This window comes from Osmia lignaria, chromosome 15 (genome assembly GCF_051020975.1).
Source record: "Osmia lignaria lignaria isolate PbOS001 chromosome 15, iyOsmLign1, whole genome shotgun sequence".
Lineage (NCBI taxonomy): Eukaryota > Metazoa > Arthropoda > Insecta > Hymenoptera > Megachilidae > Osmia > Osmia lignaria.
The window spans coordinates 5,451,326-5,465,591 of record NC_135046.1 but is presented as its reverse complement, the minus strand read 5'-3'; the positions used below and the strand labels follow the sequence as shown (position 1 = coordinate 5,465,591).

General features: G+C 41.1%; 3 protein-coding genes across 4 annotated transcripts in view; 1 reads left to right on the top strand and 2 right to left on the bottom strand.

Moving 5' to 3' along the window:
• Nucleotides 1-3,992: 3,992 nt before the first annotated feature.
• On the bottom strand, nt 3,993-5,566 carry Vps20 (vacuolar protein sorting 20). The gene is made up of 4 exons (XM_034315313.2): nt 5,368-5,566; nt 5,175-5,284; nt 4,504-4,910; nt 3,993-4,439 (listed from the first exon to the last, which is right to left on the bottom strand). The coding sequence occupies exons 1-4, from the start codon at nt 5,431-5,433 to the stop codon at nt 4,393-4,395; spliced, it is 630 nt and encodes a 209-aa protein (XP_034171204.2). The 5' UTR covers nt 5,434-5,566; the 3' UTR covers nt 3,993-4,392.
• A 982-nt stretch (nt 5,567-6,548) lies between these two features.
• Nucleotides 6,549-11,347, bottom strand: LOC117600217 (RIB43A-like with coiled-coils protein 2). 2 transcript variants are annotated; one of them, XM_034315309.2, is made up of 8 exons: nt 9,183-11,347; nt 8,964-9,104; nt 8,625-8,773; nt 8,312-8,549; nt 7,372-7,599; nt 7,099-7,205; nt 6,863-7,024; nt 6,549-6,678 (listed from the first exon to the last, which is right to left on the bottom strand). In XM_034315309.2, exons 1-7 carry the CDS (start codon nt 9,303-9,305, stop codon nt 6,883-6,885), a joined length of 1,128 nt encoding a protein of 375 aa, XP_034171200.2. In that variant the 5' UTR covers nt 9,306-11,347; the 3' UTR covers nt 6,549-6,678; nt 6,863-6,882. The 2 variants fall into 2 exon arrangements, with proteins under 2 accessions (XP_034171200.2, XP_034171201.2); XM_034315310.2 differs by lacking the exon at nt 6,549-6,678 and having other exon boundaries at nt 6,822-7,024.
• A 230-nt stretch (nt 11,348-11,577) lies between these two features.
• The window catches only part of LOC117600215 (uncharacterized), a 49,497-nt gene continuing 46,808 nt past the window's right edge, over nt 11,578-14,266 (top strand). Inside the window, exon 1 of the mRNA XM_034315305.2 lies at nt 11,578-12,666. Coding sequence (XP_034171196.1) covers nt 12,297-12,666 — 370 coding nt within the window. The 5' untranslated portion in view covers nt 11,578-12,296. The remainder of the gene's footprint in view (nt 12,667-14,266) is intronic.

Sequence of the window (14,266 nt, the reverse complement as noted above, 5' to 3'; positions counted from 1 at the left end):
TTAACATTGTTTTTTATTATTACACAACATGTAAGTAACTGACGTAACTTTTGATTAATTATGGAATCGCTATACTTTCTGAAATTAGCGATCAAACAATTCATCCATTTCAGATAAGGATCATCAGGAAACGAATTTTTTATTTTAATAATTACAAGATGTAGATTATTTGTGTTTCTTCGACACGTAAAACGTCACAGTGAAACCAAAATGGTTCATTTCTTACATTACCTTTTATTCAATGTCCATATTAAATATTACGTACTTTTTTCTGTCGTTTCGTATGATCTTATATTTCTGATAAGAAAAATGTTATCCATTTTTCACTTAAATTTCGAAGCAAGATTTCTTTTAATTCTTTTTTAATTCTTAGCTGCTTATCTCTAGGTTGTTTTTTAGAGGATCCGATTATTTCAATTTTTACACAAGACGCATATGGTGCGTCATCTGTTGTATCATTAGGCTATGGTATTTTGAATTTGTATTAAAATTCTGATTTTTATCAAACTTTAAGCTTCAAACTCGCATGATATAAGAACCATTTAACAGCAATTTTATGCTACAAAATGGTGCCCGAGTTTGGACGTTTCAGAATCTGATATTTAATATACGATAAGCTAATAGATGGATAGCGTAGGACGCACACGGTGTGTCGTTCATCCGAACCGTGTTCAGAGGATATAAAGTGGGCGATACATTGGCTCGAGAAGAAAAGGAAAAGAAGCGAAGGCTTCGTGATGGAGGTTAGTCAACGGATCCCGTTCCTCGGCCGTTCTTCCTTTCTCTTCGTCTCTCTCGTTCACGAAGGTCGTCCGGTTTTAAATACGGAATCGCCGATCCGTACAGGCGTCATTTTAAATATCAGGAGGCTGCGATACTTCCTGTAATTTACAGGCAGGATCGCATACCCGTGTGTACGTGGAAATCATTGCCAGCGCATCTGGCATCCGTGAATTTCCCCGGTGTTTCCTAGACTTCGAACAACGCCGTTCGTTTTCTCAAGAAATTTCGTTGTTCACGTAAATTTCACTGTTTCTTACGTAACAAATTCTTCTAGAATTAAACGCCTTATAATATATCTAATCTACGATTTACACATTGATCAAATATAACTATGAAGACAAAAAGTACAAAAGCTGTAGTTTCAGCGTTGAATTATTATCTTATTGATAAAAATGAACACGTTGCTATTGTTTGCTGGATTTTCAATTTATTAACTGTTTTCGTATCGACAAGTAAAGAAAATACACGTTAAAATTTTATTTTTGTTACCACCTTACAGTGTACTAAATTTAACTGCTATTCACTTGTACAGCAGCTGTGTGTAATCAATACAAAACCAAACAACTCGTTTTATATTTAATAGTAAAAGAATTGAATCTTGGAAATTATTTTACTTTCTTTTATAAGAATTCTGTATATAATCAAAAAGGTGGGTTTGTTGAATACCGCGAACCATTGATGACCCACACGTTATGTATCGTGTTAAATAAACTTAGAATGTCTTCTGATGAAATTACACAGATAAATAGAATTGTAATGGATCATTATGTCAATGACTCGTGCAGATATCTTCATTTGCACAAAATCCAACTATCCCGAAGGATTTATTGCCAATAATTGATTACAGTTGATCATTATTCGATCAAGATGATTGTCAGATTGATCGTCCCTGACCATTGAAATCGTGTTAATCGCTAGAGCCTCTGCAACGATTACACCAGGCGCCATGTGATTTGTTAAAACAGTTTGAACGTTGTTCTTGGCGCTGTAAGCTGGTCTTATCTAGATTCGAGAGACGATGTTAAATACTACATCGAACATCGCCTATTCAGGCAACATTCTCCTTTGTACAAACAAGATTCACAGTTTCTAACACAGCTGTGGTACGTTAACGTAGCTCGGCGAACAAGGCACGGGATGCAACTATTGTTGTGCACAAAGGAGGTCGCTGAAACGCGAAAAGATCTGTAGTCTGCGAAGGTGATTTCGTTGCGATCACGTTCGGAAAGAATTTCATTGAATGCGAAAAAAGGTGAAGAATTATTCGGTTGAGAATAGTCTGGTATCTCGACGCTCATGATACTTCAGCCAAAGTATGCTGAATAACTTTGTATGCAGTTGTATGCAACTAAAAGAAAAAGAAATTAAATTAACATGAATTTAATGTTTATTTTAATTACTGTAACGGGTTCAAAAATATAATAAAGCAAAAGAAATGTTAAAGCATACTCAAAATCGTGGTATCTCATATTATCCTACTTACTACCATCTACTATGTTATGTTCTTGACCTCAAAACAAGAGATACTAATGAGATACGAAATTTTTATATTAACCAGACACACACGACACTTAATACCTACTGTTACGAAGTTTGTCTAATTATGTAGATTAAGCACAATTGCTCGAGTTGTCACACGATGTTCTTTCTAACAATAAGATGTGAAGTAAGCATTTACGGTTTATTTGATCAAATTTTCTTTCAATGTCTATAGAACATTGTCACTGTCAGTAATTATAAATTGGCTAATTATGAATTGCTGTATTTTATTTGTAATAGACAAAAGATGCATAGAATAAGGTCGGAATAAACACTACGTCTTAAAGGAGTGTTTATCTTATCTAGTTCCGAATAATTTACGCTGACTTGTTAATTGCAACCTCTTGTTCATGTATACTAGCGGAACGCCTCGTGCTATGCACGAGGAATTAATGAGTTAAAACATGACTTATGGGCCTCGGTTCAACCTTTTATCACTACATCCCTTACATGTCTGCATCCTTAACATCCCTGTATACCTTATATCACTACATTCCCTAGCATCCTTAACATCCCGGTATCCCTTATATCACTACAGTCCCTATATTCCTGCATCTCGTATATGCCGGCATTCCTTATATCTCGGCATCCCTTACATCTTTGTACTCTTTATATTTCTGTATCCCTTACACTCCTGAATTCTCCCTCCATCTCTTGTATCCTTTCAACCCTTATAATAAATATATTATAAATATAATAGTATATTATAAATAAAATACTTATGGCCACTGGTTCGGGTAAAATAAGTAAAGGTAAGTACAGGTAAGTAAAGGTAAGTAAAGGTAAGTAAAGTCTCGTGAAAAATAATTTAAAATTTAAATTTCGGCAAGCTTTAGTTCCTTTTTCTGCCCCCAGATGGCGCTGATTCGACGTCGAAATTTTAGTTCAAATTTTTCCCGCTAGAGGGCCACAATTTCGGCAAGCTTTAGTTCCTTTTTCTGTCTCCAGATGGCGCTGATTCGACGTCGAAATTTTAGTTCAAATTTTTCCCGCTAGAGGGCCACAATTTCGGCAAGCTTTAGTTCCTTTTTTTACCGCCAGGAGGCGCTATAATGGAATGCTTACAAAAGAGATGCAAGGATGTAAGGGATGCAGGGATGTAAGGTATGCAGGGATGTAAGGATTGCAGAGATATAAGAGATGCAGGAATGTAAGAAAAGCAGAGATGTAAAGGAATTTTTTTTTTTGACGTGGGGAAATTTTGCATAAGACCTCCCACCGTTCTTGGGCAGGGCGACGAGGGAGTGTCAGATTCCTATTGACTAAAACCCTACGACGACCGACACTGGCGCTAATGAAGTGGCCATCATTCAACGAACGACTTAAAGTTAACGCAAATAATCTTTACTTTGAATTTTTAACAAAAATTTGATGCTCGATCGATACTGTGGTACTATCATGTAAGAATACACATATAACATTTTACTGCCTTGTTTTCGAGCATGCGTACAACGTCTTAGCGTCACTCATAGACATGTTTCCGCATGGATGTTTTATCATTCAATGGAGGTGGAAAGGAAAAAATGCTATGCAAATTTGTAATATTCGCAAGATTCAAATGTTTTGGGTTTAATAATACGAAAAACAGTGAGTTAATTAGTATCTAAATTTCAAATGATTTATGGAAGAATTAGGAATAAATGATGCAAGCAACACGTTGTAAATAAACCATATTTATTAAAACATTTCGATCTTTAGGATTTTTTACATAACTATATGTAAGAGGCCAATAATAAAATAAAAAGGTATTTGTACATAGAAGGCATGACACGTGTAATATACGAAAAAGCAATGTACAACTAGCTAAATTGCACAATCATCGGTTCAAAACATATACTCGCAATACTAAAATCATGTACATACACACATTTTATAATGGAAAACAGTCTTTAGTGTCCAAACACTCCATTAACAAAAGTACATAATTTTTATTCTTTCGATTATATCCTATTCATCTCAATGTAAGAATTAATCACACTGAGCCTTACATACAATATACTGTACATATGTACACAGATTCCTGTGTAAAGTGTAGATAAAGTAAAAATTTTACTAATGATACTTATCACTTTATGCTTCTAGAGCAACAGCTTCTTGTGTCTTCTCTTTTGTACGTTCTGTAAATAGAAATAAATGATCAATTAAAATATCCTTACCTTCTTGACCTCTCTAATAAAATACCTTTCTTCTTTTCTGGTACTCCTTCTGGTACTTCTGGTAAGATTACATCATCTGGTACTTCTGGTGCCTTTTCTTTAACTTCTGCTGCTAGAAGAGCATCCAGCTCTGCTTCAACTTCTCCTTCATCTTCTTCTGTAAGTTCTCCAGATAACACATCATTGATTTCTTTCTGTTTTTCAATGCCTTCTCTAGTCTCATCCATGACTTTCTCAATTTCATCAATGGATAGCAAGTCATGAAGCTTCTTTAATGCAGCATTGCCCACTTTTAGGCCATCAATAACCTTCACTTCTACTTGTGCAAATTCTATATCGTGTACCATGCGTTCCAAATTCTCCAATTGTCCATCAGTCTTTGATAACACTTGCTCTTGAAACTTCTTTTTCCGCAAAAGAAGCAAAGCTCGACTAAACAAAAATTTATAATAATTATTTAATACATCGCAAACATTTATACCGCAGTTCACCAGAGTCCATAACTACGAAAAGACCAGTTTTCGTTCTTTCGTGCGCATCTTCGCCCTGATTGGCGATACTCCCAAACGAAGTAGAAAGCGATTAGCGGAGAGCTCGCTGCGTTCCCCCACCACCTTCCAACCTGCGCGTCGCAGTTATGGACTCTGGTGAACTGCGGTATAGACGAAAATTCAAGTACAAAAACTGCATACTCACTCTTTTTGCCCATTTTGTACAAGTTTCTTTGCAAGTAAACGTTCTTTCTCAAGGCTTTGTTCGATTCTGCGTTGATATTGTTTGATCTTATCTCTAGTTTGTTTCAATTGCTATAAAAAAAAAAATAAATAATACTTTGATTGAAGGTTATAACGAGAACGATTGAGGTTAGGAAATTCGCGCAATAACGTACCAGGATAGCCTTATCATGCTCTGTAACACGACTTGGCGGTTTTTTCTTTGCAAAGAAAATACCCATCTCGTTTTAAATAATAATGAAGATTATTAACTAAAGTGTCACGCAACGTGTAAATAAAAATTCATATCACTTTTGACAGATCCACTTGGACTTACGATAACCAAATGCATGCCGGGCAGCGCCATGTCTGTTAAGGTGATGCGAGCGGCGAAAACTTTACCAACAGTCAATGATAAGTAATAAAAATGATAATTCCAAGAAGGATTTTTGGCGACTCGAGAAACAATTTTTTATCATTTGGGTGTCCTTCTCTACTTTACCGATACAATTATAACGGCAGGAATACTTGAGGCAGATTTGAAAGCGGTTCAGATGCTGTGAAATCTGCTATTTTCGCCAAAATCCTTCTCGCAATTATCATTTTTATCAAAAAAGGAATTTATTTCCAAAATTTGAGCAAACTCGGAGCATAGAGGTTTTTGGAAGTTTAGCCCGGAGCTAAAATGTGCGACCCATAGGCTGTCTATACGCTATTACATCGGTTGCGGGGTGAACCGCTGTATAATATAGGTAAGTTTCACCCATTAAATTAATGTTCTTTATATATTAATTAATGAACGTGTGGCTATTGCGGAAAAATTGCGCGGATAGCATCAGCAATTGTTGATGCCTATAAAGTACGCGACAATTATACTGACGGTAGGTAATACCGACAAGTGATATATACGAACGAATAGCAAAATATAAAACCTAGATAAATAAACAAATCGCGAAATGGTAATTGCAAGATTAATGGATATGACCTATAATAGTGAAAGATTAGACCTAGAAAGAGTATAAAACATTGAAAGAAGGAAGTATAATAATATACCTAAACTCATTTCTACTTACCTGTGACCTGGGTATACAGGGTCATCCTCTCGCTAGGGGACACAAAGGAACTCTGGCGACAATGGACTCCTTGACCACACCATAAAGAGGTCCGTATTGGGGACCTACCCGGGCCGAGACGACTCTGTGTGTCTTCATGGTGTGGTCAAGGGATTCATTGTCGCCAGATCCTTTGTGTCCTCTAGCGAGAGGATAACCCTCTACTTGAAGACCTAGAAGAAAATATCGTAGGATACTTACCTGAATTTGTATATCGACATAATGGCATCCGGGGTGTCAGGGACCCCCGATGCATCGGTGGCGCTCTCTGCATACAAACCTGATATCATCTTGGGGAGTCAGAGACCCCATAAAACATGACCCCCCGACAACAAAGGCATGTTCAGTCTTTCGCATCTGTAGTCATTGCGCGCACTAATCAAGCATATAAAAATAACGTTTACATAATATTTGCGGCTTATTAAATTGATTACTTCATGATAACAACAGCAAGATTATTCTTGAGCAAAATATAAAATAACAAATGATTTAATACTTGCCGGGAATGATTTATAATTGAAAATGTTTATTAAAAATGCCTTCTTATTGGAATAATTACATTTATAATAGCTGTTTCTCTTAACGAGCGTCTTTGTTAAATTGTTCAAAAAATTCTGCCGTGGGTTTGTTCTTGTATAGCTCTCGATTGAGGTACTCCTGATGCGACTTGTGCTGTTTCGCAAGCTTCAGATTCTCTTCGGCAATCCTTTTGTTAATCTCTCTGAAACCGAATAATGTGGACATACAATTTTGGCACGGTAAATCAAATTCTTGGCATAAAAACGAAATTCTTACGTCCTCTTCTGATCCATCTCGCGTTGATACGCGTTCGCTATCTCCGCGTGAGAATTCATCAGCTGGTCCCATTCTTCGTTCATTCGCTTCTCCTCTAATTTCATTTTCTAAACGAAAAAACAAAAAATAAAATAAGATAGAAGACTTCCTTGAGCGAGCCAAATTTTTTGTTTCTTAGGTCAAGCCCATTCCAGCTCGTACCCACGACGACGATTGGCATCGTTTCAAGCTTCGTTAAAAAGCGGCGCAAAACAACGCTCCTGTTCCTTTTACCTCGATGTCTTTCATTTGCCGAACTTGTTCCTGTCTGAAAAGCCTAAGCTGGTCGGCGGTCATGCCCTTGTACCGCGATGCCAACGGTTTGTGCGGTCCACGAGTGCTCTCCGCTTGCTCTTTGGCTTCCGTCAGGAAGTCCCCGGTCACGTGATTGTAGATTTCCGCCTTCTTGTCCTCTTCGTCTCGAAGGGCTTCGCAATGGCGGCGGTACTCTTGCTCCTCCGCCTAGAAAAAGACGGAGCCGGTCATTCGGACAAGACGCGCGTTCAACGAAGCGCGACGATTCGAAGGTGGAGGGAAAGAAAAATGGAGTTAAGGACGAGAACGTGTTGGAAATAGTCGAGGAAGCGACAGGATGAGCGTTCGACGTGTTATTACCGAGACTCGTGCCCGGTGATGTCACCGAGTTTGCTCATCGACAATAGTAACCTCGTGATCGCTGTAAACGGTGCTCACCTTCGAGGAAGGTTTATGTTCAACACGGTCCACGCTCGCCTCGAATACGAGGAGCATTTTATGCTTCGAGCAACGACGATACGACGCCAGAATTGATCCTCGAGCAGAGAGAAAGAGACGAGATCTCGGGCGATGCTGAACTCTGACATTTCACGGTTCGTCGTTGATCGTCCGCGAGAGCAAGCAACAAAAGGAGGGGGAGAACTTTAAATGAATTAATGCGATGAAGTAGCATCGAGCATTAATTATATCCGAGTTCTCACTTTCTCGTCGTCCACGAGCAGCAACTAGCACGCGAGTATCCACGGTTAACTAGAACAAATGAGATCGAGCGGTTCTCCAACCAAGCGCGAAGCAGATTGAATCTACCCCGGAGGGAAATAGAATCGTCAGATAATAAGATCCTTATCGTTTTCTTGCAGTTTCTGTCGCTTTGTTCCCTTGCTGTTTGCTCGAAGGACTAAATAGGAGAAAGCCTTACCATGGCTCGATTAAATCGTGCGGTGGCTTCGTTCAACCTTCGACGGCATTCTTCTTCCATCTGATCTAAGGCCACGGCACGCTTGTCCCTGGAGATGACGGCTTCCTGGTACGCTTTCTCAGCTTCCTGCCGTTCTCTATCCAACTGCACACGTTCATCCTTTTGCTTCTCGATCCACCACCTCATCTGCTCTTTCTGCGCCTTCACGCGTTCTTTTGGTACCGCCTCACCCTCGAATCTGAATAGTTCAGCATGATCAAATATTTAATGTCGCTTGTTCTCTAGAAATGAAGTTGACAATGATAATATTTACTTCTGCAATCCGAAGCCAACCTCGTCATCTTTTATTAGAGACGCCTTTTTTAACGCGTTCGGATCGTACAGCTCGTAATCTCGACGATTCTCGGCACGCTGGTATTGTTGCCGAAATTGTTCGATTTCTTTATGTATGTTTCTCCTCTCCTGAAAGATTAACACAACAAGGGGATACGTGTAGCGTGCCAGTTTCACCGAGGGATATCGTAAAGCAAAAAGCTTTCGAAGATCTAACAACGATAACGCGAACGAACGCTGGTATCTTTAACGACGACACTGCAGAAGACAATTAATCATCGAACCGCTTGTTTTTTCCCCATCGTAATTGACAATTTACCTCTTCTTGTTGCTTCTCCAACAACAAGGCAAGTTTACTGCTACGAATCAAACTCTCGTCGAGCTCGGATTCTTTGGCGTGTTCCAACTCTTGAAGCTGCTTCTTCTCCGCGACCTGTTTGTCCAAGAATTCTTTGTCTATCTGTAACAATTAAGATATAACATTGGTAATAGGTTAACATACATATTTGTTCGTCGTAAACGCTCGGTCAGAACTTACTCCGATTTTCCTGAATCGAGGATTAAATATTCGTTGTTTTCGTTCTTGATCTGTCTGCCGCCGGCGCTCTCTGGCCGCGGCGAGTTTCAAGTCCTCCTTGGTCACGGTTTGAAACTTCAACATCGTGCCAGATTCGATCCGTCCGAAGACGAAGGTAACCAGAGCTCGAATGAGCTTAGCCACGAAAGCCGCAAGAATCGCGTGGAATTCGTTACCATGGAGCGTTTGGACGATAAACACGGGGAGGAATCGTGAAATTCGAATTAATGCTTTCTCGTTGTAACACGAGCAATCTCGTATTTCTATTCGTCCAATTGCAAAGGACAAAAGTTTACCAATTTATTGGTGTTTATAAAAGTCGTTCAACGACCGTTTACAATGTTGTCGTCGTTTTATGGAAATTAGCCCGTTTCCAGTTTCAACGATGACAACATCATTTTTGACACACGTATTATTCGGCTCGTTAATTATTCAGCTGCCGAAGACATTTGCACGAAACGGTCACGTGAAGAGTAGCTATTGAACGGGTAAACATATGTATGTTGCATTATCTGTTGATTCGGCAAAAGTCATTACCGATGACTCGTGACTTCGCCTTGTTTTATTATCGCGACCCGTGGACGCGTGTATTGATCCTGTGTAGTGGTAAAGGGAACGTGATTGTCGGCCAAACGATGAGAATAAAGTGAATTTAATTCTCTTTCTCAAGACTTCTTTGTACCGAGCTGTTCGCGTGTCATGAGTCAGACCTTACGCTCTGGCTCTTAGTTTTTCTAACAATGAGAACACGGTAATGAGAGCACAGTTCTGTAACTGTTTGAGACACATGTTATGTATACGCATATACACACACGATGGAAGCCTCGAAACGTGACGGTTTATTAAATATTCTAAGATTAAGACGTTTACGCAAATGACAAGGGGCTCGAATAAATCGTTGTGAAAGGCAAAGCCTCTTTACTCACGGCTTTCAGGCTGGACGCGATGAAAAGAATATTGCACGCTGCTCGTGTGCACCGGATAGATTTCAAGGAAGTAATCCCCTTGCTTCCTCATTTATTGATCTAACCGGAGTAATTTATGTCGTTTAGTTTCTTCGAATATCTTGAGCTAACACTCCGAGAAAGTAGAAAAAGAAACGTGAAGTTATGCGAGAGATTTCAGTGATCTCTAATTACAGCGATGACGTTATTAGAAAAAGTGGATCGTTTATTACCCTCGGATAGATTTGTTTTCTGTTAATTGCTTTAAGATTATTAGCAGCTTACAGTGTTACGCAAAAACGCTTCGATGATTAACTCTTGATCTTTCGACTCTTCGCGATTACTTTTTCTTCGGTGCGTCATCGTGTGACACGATGCACGCGACAGATCCAGAACAATGCATAGCCACTTCTTGATGTTTAATTTTTCAGTAGGTCGTTTTGACGTACAGTATTCACGGTTAACGATCGTAATCGTTTTTCACCTAACGAGGGAACACACGTGTCGTGGTGTAACCTATATTCCTCGTGTCTGACCATATGGTGGACGACTGCGAGTGCAGATTACAGAAAAGAATCTTTGACGATAAAAACGAGCCACAAAATCTATCTCCAGTATGTACGAAACGAAAAGAGAACGTACGATTAAATTGTCGCATTTCCGTCGATCAGACTTTCCCATTTATTTAGGTTTTCCTTACGTGTAAAGGGGTTAATGATGCGTCTACACGCTGTTCAGGCAATTATTTAGAATTTGAGAAAAGATTGATTTACTTTTCCGTTTTCAGCGCATGAAACTTGGAATGTAAATTGACATATAACATTTACATGTTCCGAGTAAATGCGGTGGTATGGCAAGGTCCGAGGCGGCTTCTTTCCATAAATAAGTTTCTTTTCTAAAGTAGATCTCTTTTTGTATTTATGTGGCTTATATAAAACTCAGCAGATGTACGGTTTAACAGGTGAGTGTAAAGAAAGATTCGTTCCTGGAAAGGCACGCGTTAAATACGCTAAATTGGATAAATTGTTAATAAAAACACTGCTGGAAATAATACTCTTTAGAAAACCTGAAATGTAAATTTTCTGCCGTTAATCGGTTTCATTGAATATTGAAATAAATGAAAAGACGAAAGCATACACCCGAAAAGAAGCAATCGCAGCTCTTAAAAAAAATCGTAGAAACAGTTCGCTTCATTTGCGACGGGATGTTTCATTACTCGTCGGTAGAAAATGAAATGCAAAGTTTTGTAGTGATTCAAAAGGAAGTGGTGCGAGGATTCGCGGAAAAACAAGGTGCAGGTTTTCGCGGTAGCCCGCACGCTCGACCCAGAGAGAAGATGCCCCGAAGCGTAGCGAGACTCGACGGCGCCTGCGTGGCCATGTGACGTCATTGGCGAACCGGGCAGCTCGTCCGCTAGACATTCAGTCTCGCCTCAGCATCGAACGAGGTTGTACGTATTTACGGTGCGCACGTAACCCGTCTGAATATTACGGAAGTAAAGTACCAGTAATACCCGACAGTCGTCGCGCTTAACGTTACATAAACGCGTACAACGGAAACCAGATTGCGTGACTTTGAGATCCAACAGGCATCATCCCAGGTATAGCGCACGACACTTATTCGCTGATTATCGTGAGAGAAAATCATCGAAATCGATAAAAACTCGTCTACGAAGTGCATATACACCAACAATAACAATAACAATAACAAAAAAACGAAAGAGATCTTGTTAGCTCATTCTCTATATTCCCTCCGCGTTATCATTCGAACGGACGATTAGCACGCGATACGCGCGCCTTCTTTTTTTCTCTCCGTGCGTTCGCGAAATCGTTACTCGACCACGATAACCCTTGCGTCTTTCATACCGTTCCAATTAACGTTTCAGTGATAAACACGTGTCGAGTAGTGTACGAAAGGAGGAAAACCGAAAGGGGATAAGTATCTCTCGTGGTCGTTCCAGACGATGCTGCAATATCGTTCGATAAACGAAGAATTTTGATCAGAGCGAACATCCTCGCGTAAATTTCGTATTCGCGGAGGGTACATGCAAGGTAGGAGTGCGTTACCGCGAACGTCGCATCGTCGTTTCCCCTACTATGCACACTGAGAGGTACCCGACTACTATGAGAGAATGAGCTGCTCGGTGAAGATCTCGTGTGGCAAGAGTTGGAGCGGATCGCAGCGAAGGATCAACTCACTGGCGGAGGAAACAAGCTGCCCTACGGCTGCAAGTGCGAGTTGTGCCGGGCTAGCGGCCCAATCGGCTGCCGTAGCGTCGACGTCCGCGTCGACCACGTCCACCACGACTACACCGACAACAACCACCACCAACACCGTCACCAGCACGGTGACCAGCGGTAGCCAGAGGATCGGACAGTTGCGTCCTGTCAAGTCGATCACCGCTAAAAAAGGGGAGGATATCACGAAACTGCTCAAGTACATCGACGATAACGTCATCGGCAAGAACGGCACGTTCTTCGGACCATTTGGCCGCAGGAAAGGTCAGTGATCAATATAGTCTTTACCCCCTAGCTGCCCCTCTACCCCACCTCCCCCATCGACCCGCCCCTCCAGCACCGCCGCTTGCCCTGCTCGCTCGTTTCTCCGCTTTGCTCTTCTCGTCCACGGCCAACGGCACGCATCGTTCGCGAAACAAAGAGACCCGTGCACCGTCTAGCTCGGTTCACCAGTCCTCCTTCAAGTCTTAAGGATCGTTCGATTAACGCGATGTACATCGAACCGTGTCCTATCAATAAAATCGAAGTTTCTCGCAGCTTCGCTGGATGACTGCTTTCAAGGGAGTAGTCACTCGAATTGGAACGCTCCCTTAGCACAGCCCTGCGATGTTCCACTTATACCTACGCACAGGTATAGAAGAACTCGTTCTTCTACGATCTGTCATCGAAGCGTTGCGGTTTCTTCGGCTGCTTTTGCTCAGTCTTTCGCTATGCACCGGACAGCCCAGGGGATGCCTTACAAGTGCACTTGGCATATACCTTTCATAACACGATACTTTGGAGCAGCGCGGGGAAACCTCTCGCGTGTGCTCAAAGTATCTTCAATTAAGAGCATACAAGATTCGCCTGTGCTCACGCTAATTCGATCGATATCGCGAAATGAATCGATGCTTATTGTTGAATATCGTCGCGTGCGGTTGTTATCCTGTTTGGGAGAAGGACAGCGTTCGATCTCTCCTCGTTGTCGTATAAGCAAACGAACCCGCTAGATCAGCGAACGACGCTTGCATAATTAATTCACTACTGGGGGATCGAGAGAGGCGGATAATATAAGCGTACGCGCTCGTCAACGTAAACATCGCTACGAGAACTCGCACGGTGTCGGTTATTAAATATTCAGAGGCGCGAACAAATGTTTGCCAGTAGTATTATTTAAGTGTCGTTGGCCTACGGTCATCCCGAAGGCCACCCATTTTTCTTTCGCCCCGCCGAAATCTCGATCGCTCTCGTTCTCTCTATCTTTGTCCGAGTCTCGAATGGCGCCAACTTCTGCCGGAAGTTTGGCCTGCTCATCGGAGCCTCTTTCTTCCGGGCGACTTTGCGAGCACACCGCGCGACATCGTGCGTCGTTTGAACGAGTTAGACGCGCAGTGTCCCGAAGGCTGTGTTCGTTCTCGTTGGAGCAGAGATCGAGTTCGAGAGACGAGGGAACACATCGATGCTAGTGCACTCCGGGATCTCGTGCCACGGAACTTCCTGATCGCTGCATACGGCGGGCCACGTGCGATGCAAATAAATTGCCAACGCCGTCCATTTAAACTCTTCCATTACCGAGTGCTCTCGGTTCGATTACACGATCCCCTTCTCGATTTAATTCCTTTCGAAGAACGTCTTTCTCGCGAATCTTCTCTAACTAGTGGGTTTTTCAGGTGATAGACGATACACGATGATTATGAAATGTTTGAGTAAATAATAGATAAAGGACGGTTTCGCAATTTCTCAGGAAATTGTTTAGCTTGTTCTAGATTATTTTCTCCGTATTGAGATTCAAACACAGCGCTCTGTATTCTTTTCTCGCCTTTGTATACCGTGTATAAGTTTCTGAAACCCTTGTTATCCTTACAATTTAATTATTATCTTTGTT

Coding starts and splice junctions, on each gene's coding strand:
- LOC117600217 (XM_034315309.2), bottom strand. CDS start 9,305: ATGTTGAAGTTTCAAACCGTGACCAAGGAGGACTTGAAACTCGCCGCG. Junction 8,550..8,624: donor GTTGGCTTCGGATTGCAGAA/GTAAATATTATC, acceptor TGAACTATTCAG/ATTCGAGGGTGAGGCGGTAC. Junction 7,600..8,311: donor CACGATTTAATCGAGCCATG/GTAAGGCTTTCT, acceptor GTCTTTTTCTAG/GCGGAGGAGCAAGAGTACCG.
- Vps20 (XM_034315313.2), bottom strand. CDS start 5,433: ATGGGTATTTTCTTTGCAAAGAAAAAACCGCCAAGTCGTGTTACAGAG. Junction 4,911..5,174: donor GTACAAAATGGGCAAAAAGA/GTGAGTATGCAG, acceptor ATTTTTGTTTAG/TCGAGCTTTGCTTCTTTTGC. Junction 4,440..4,503: donor AGTACCAGAAAAGAAGAAAG/GTATTTTATTAG, acceptor TTCTATTTACAG/AACGTACAAAAGAGAAGACA.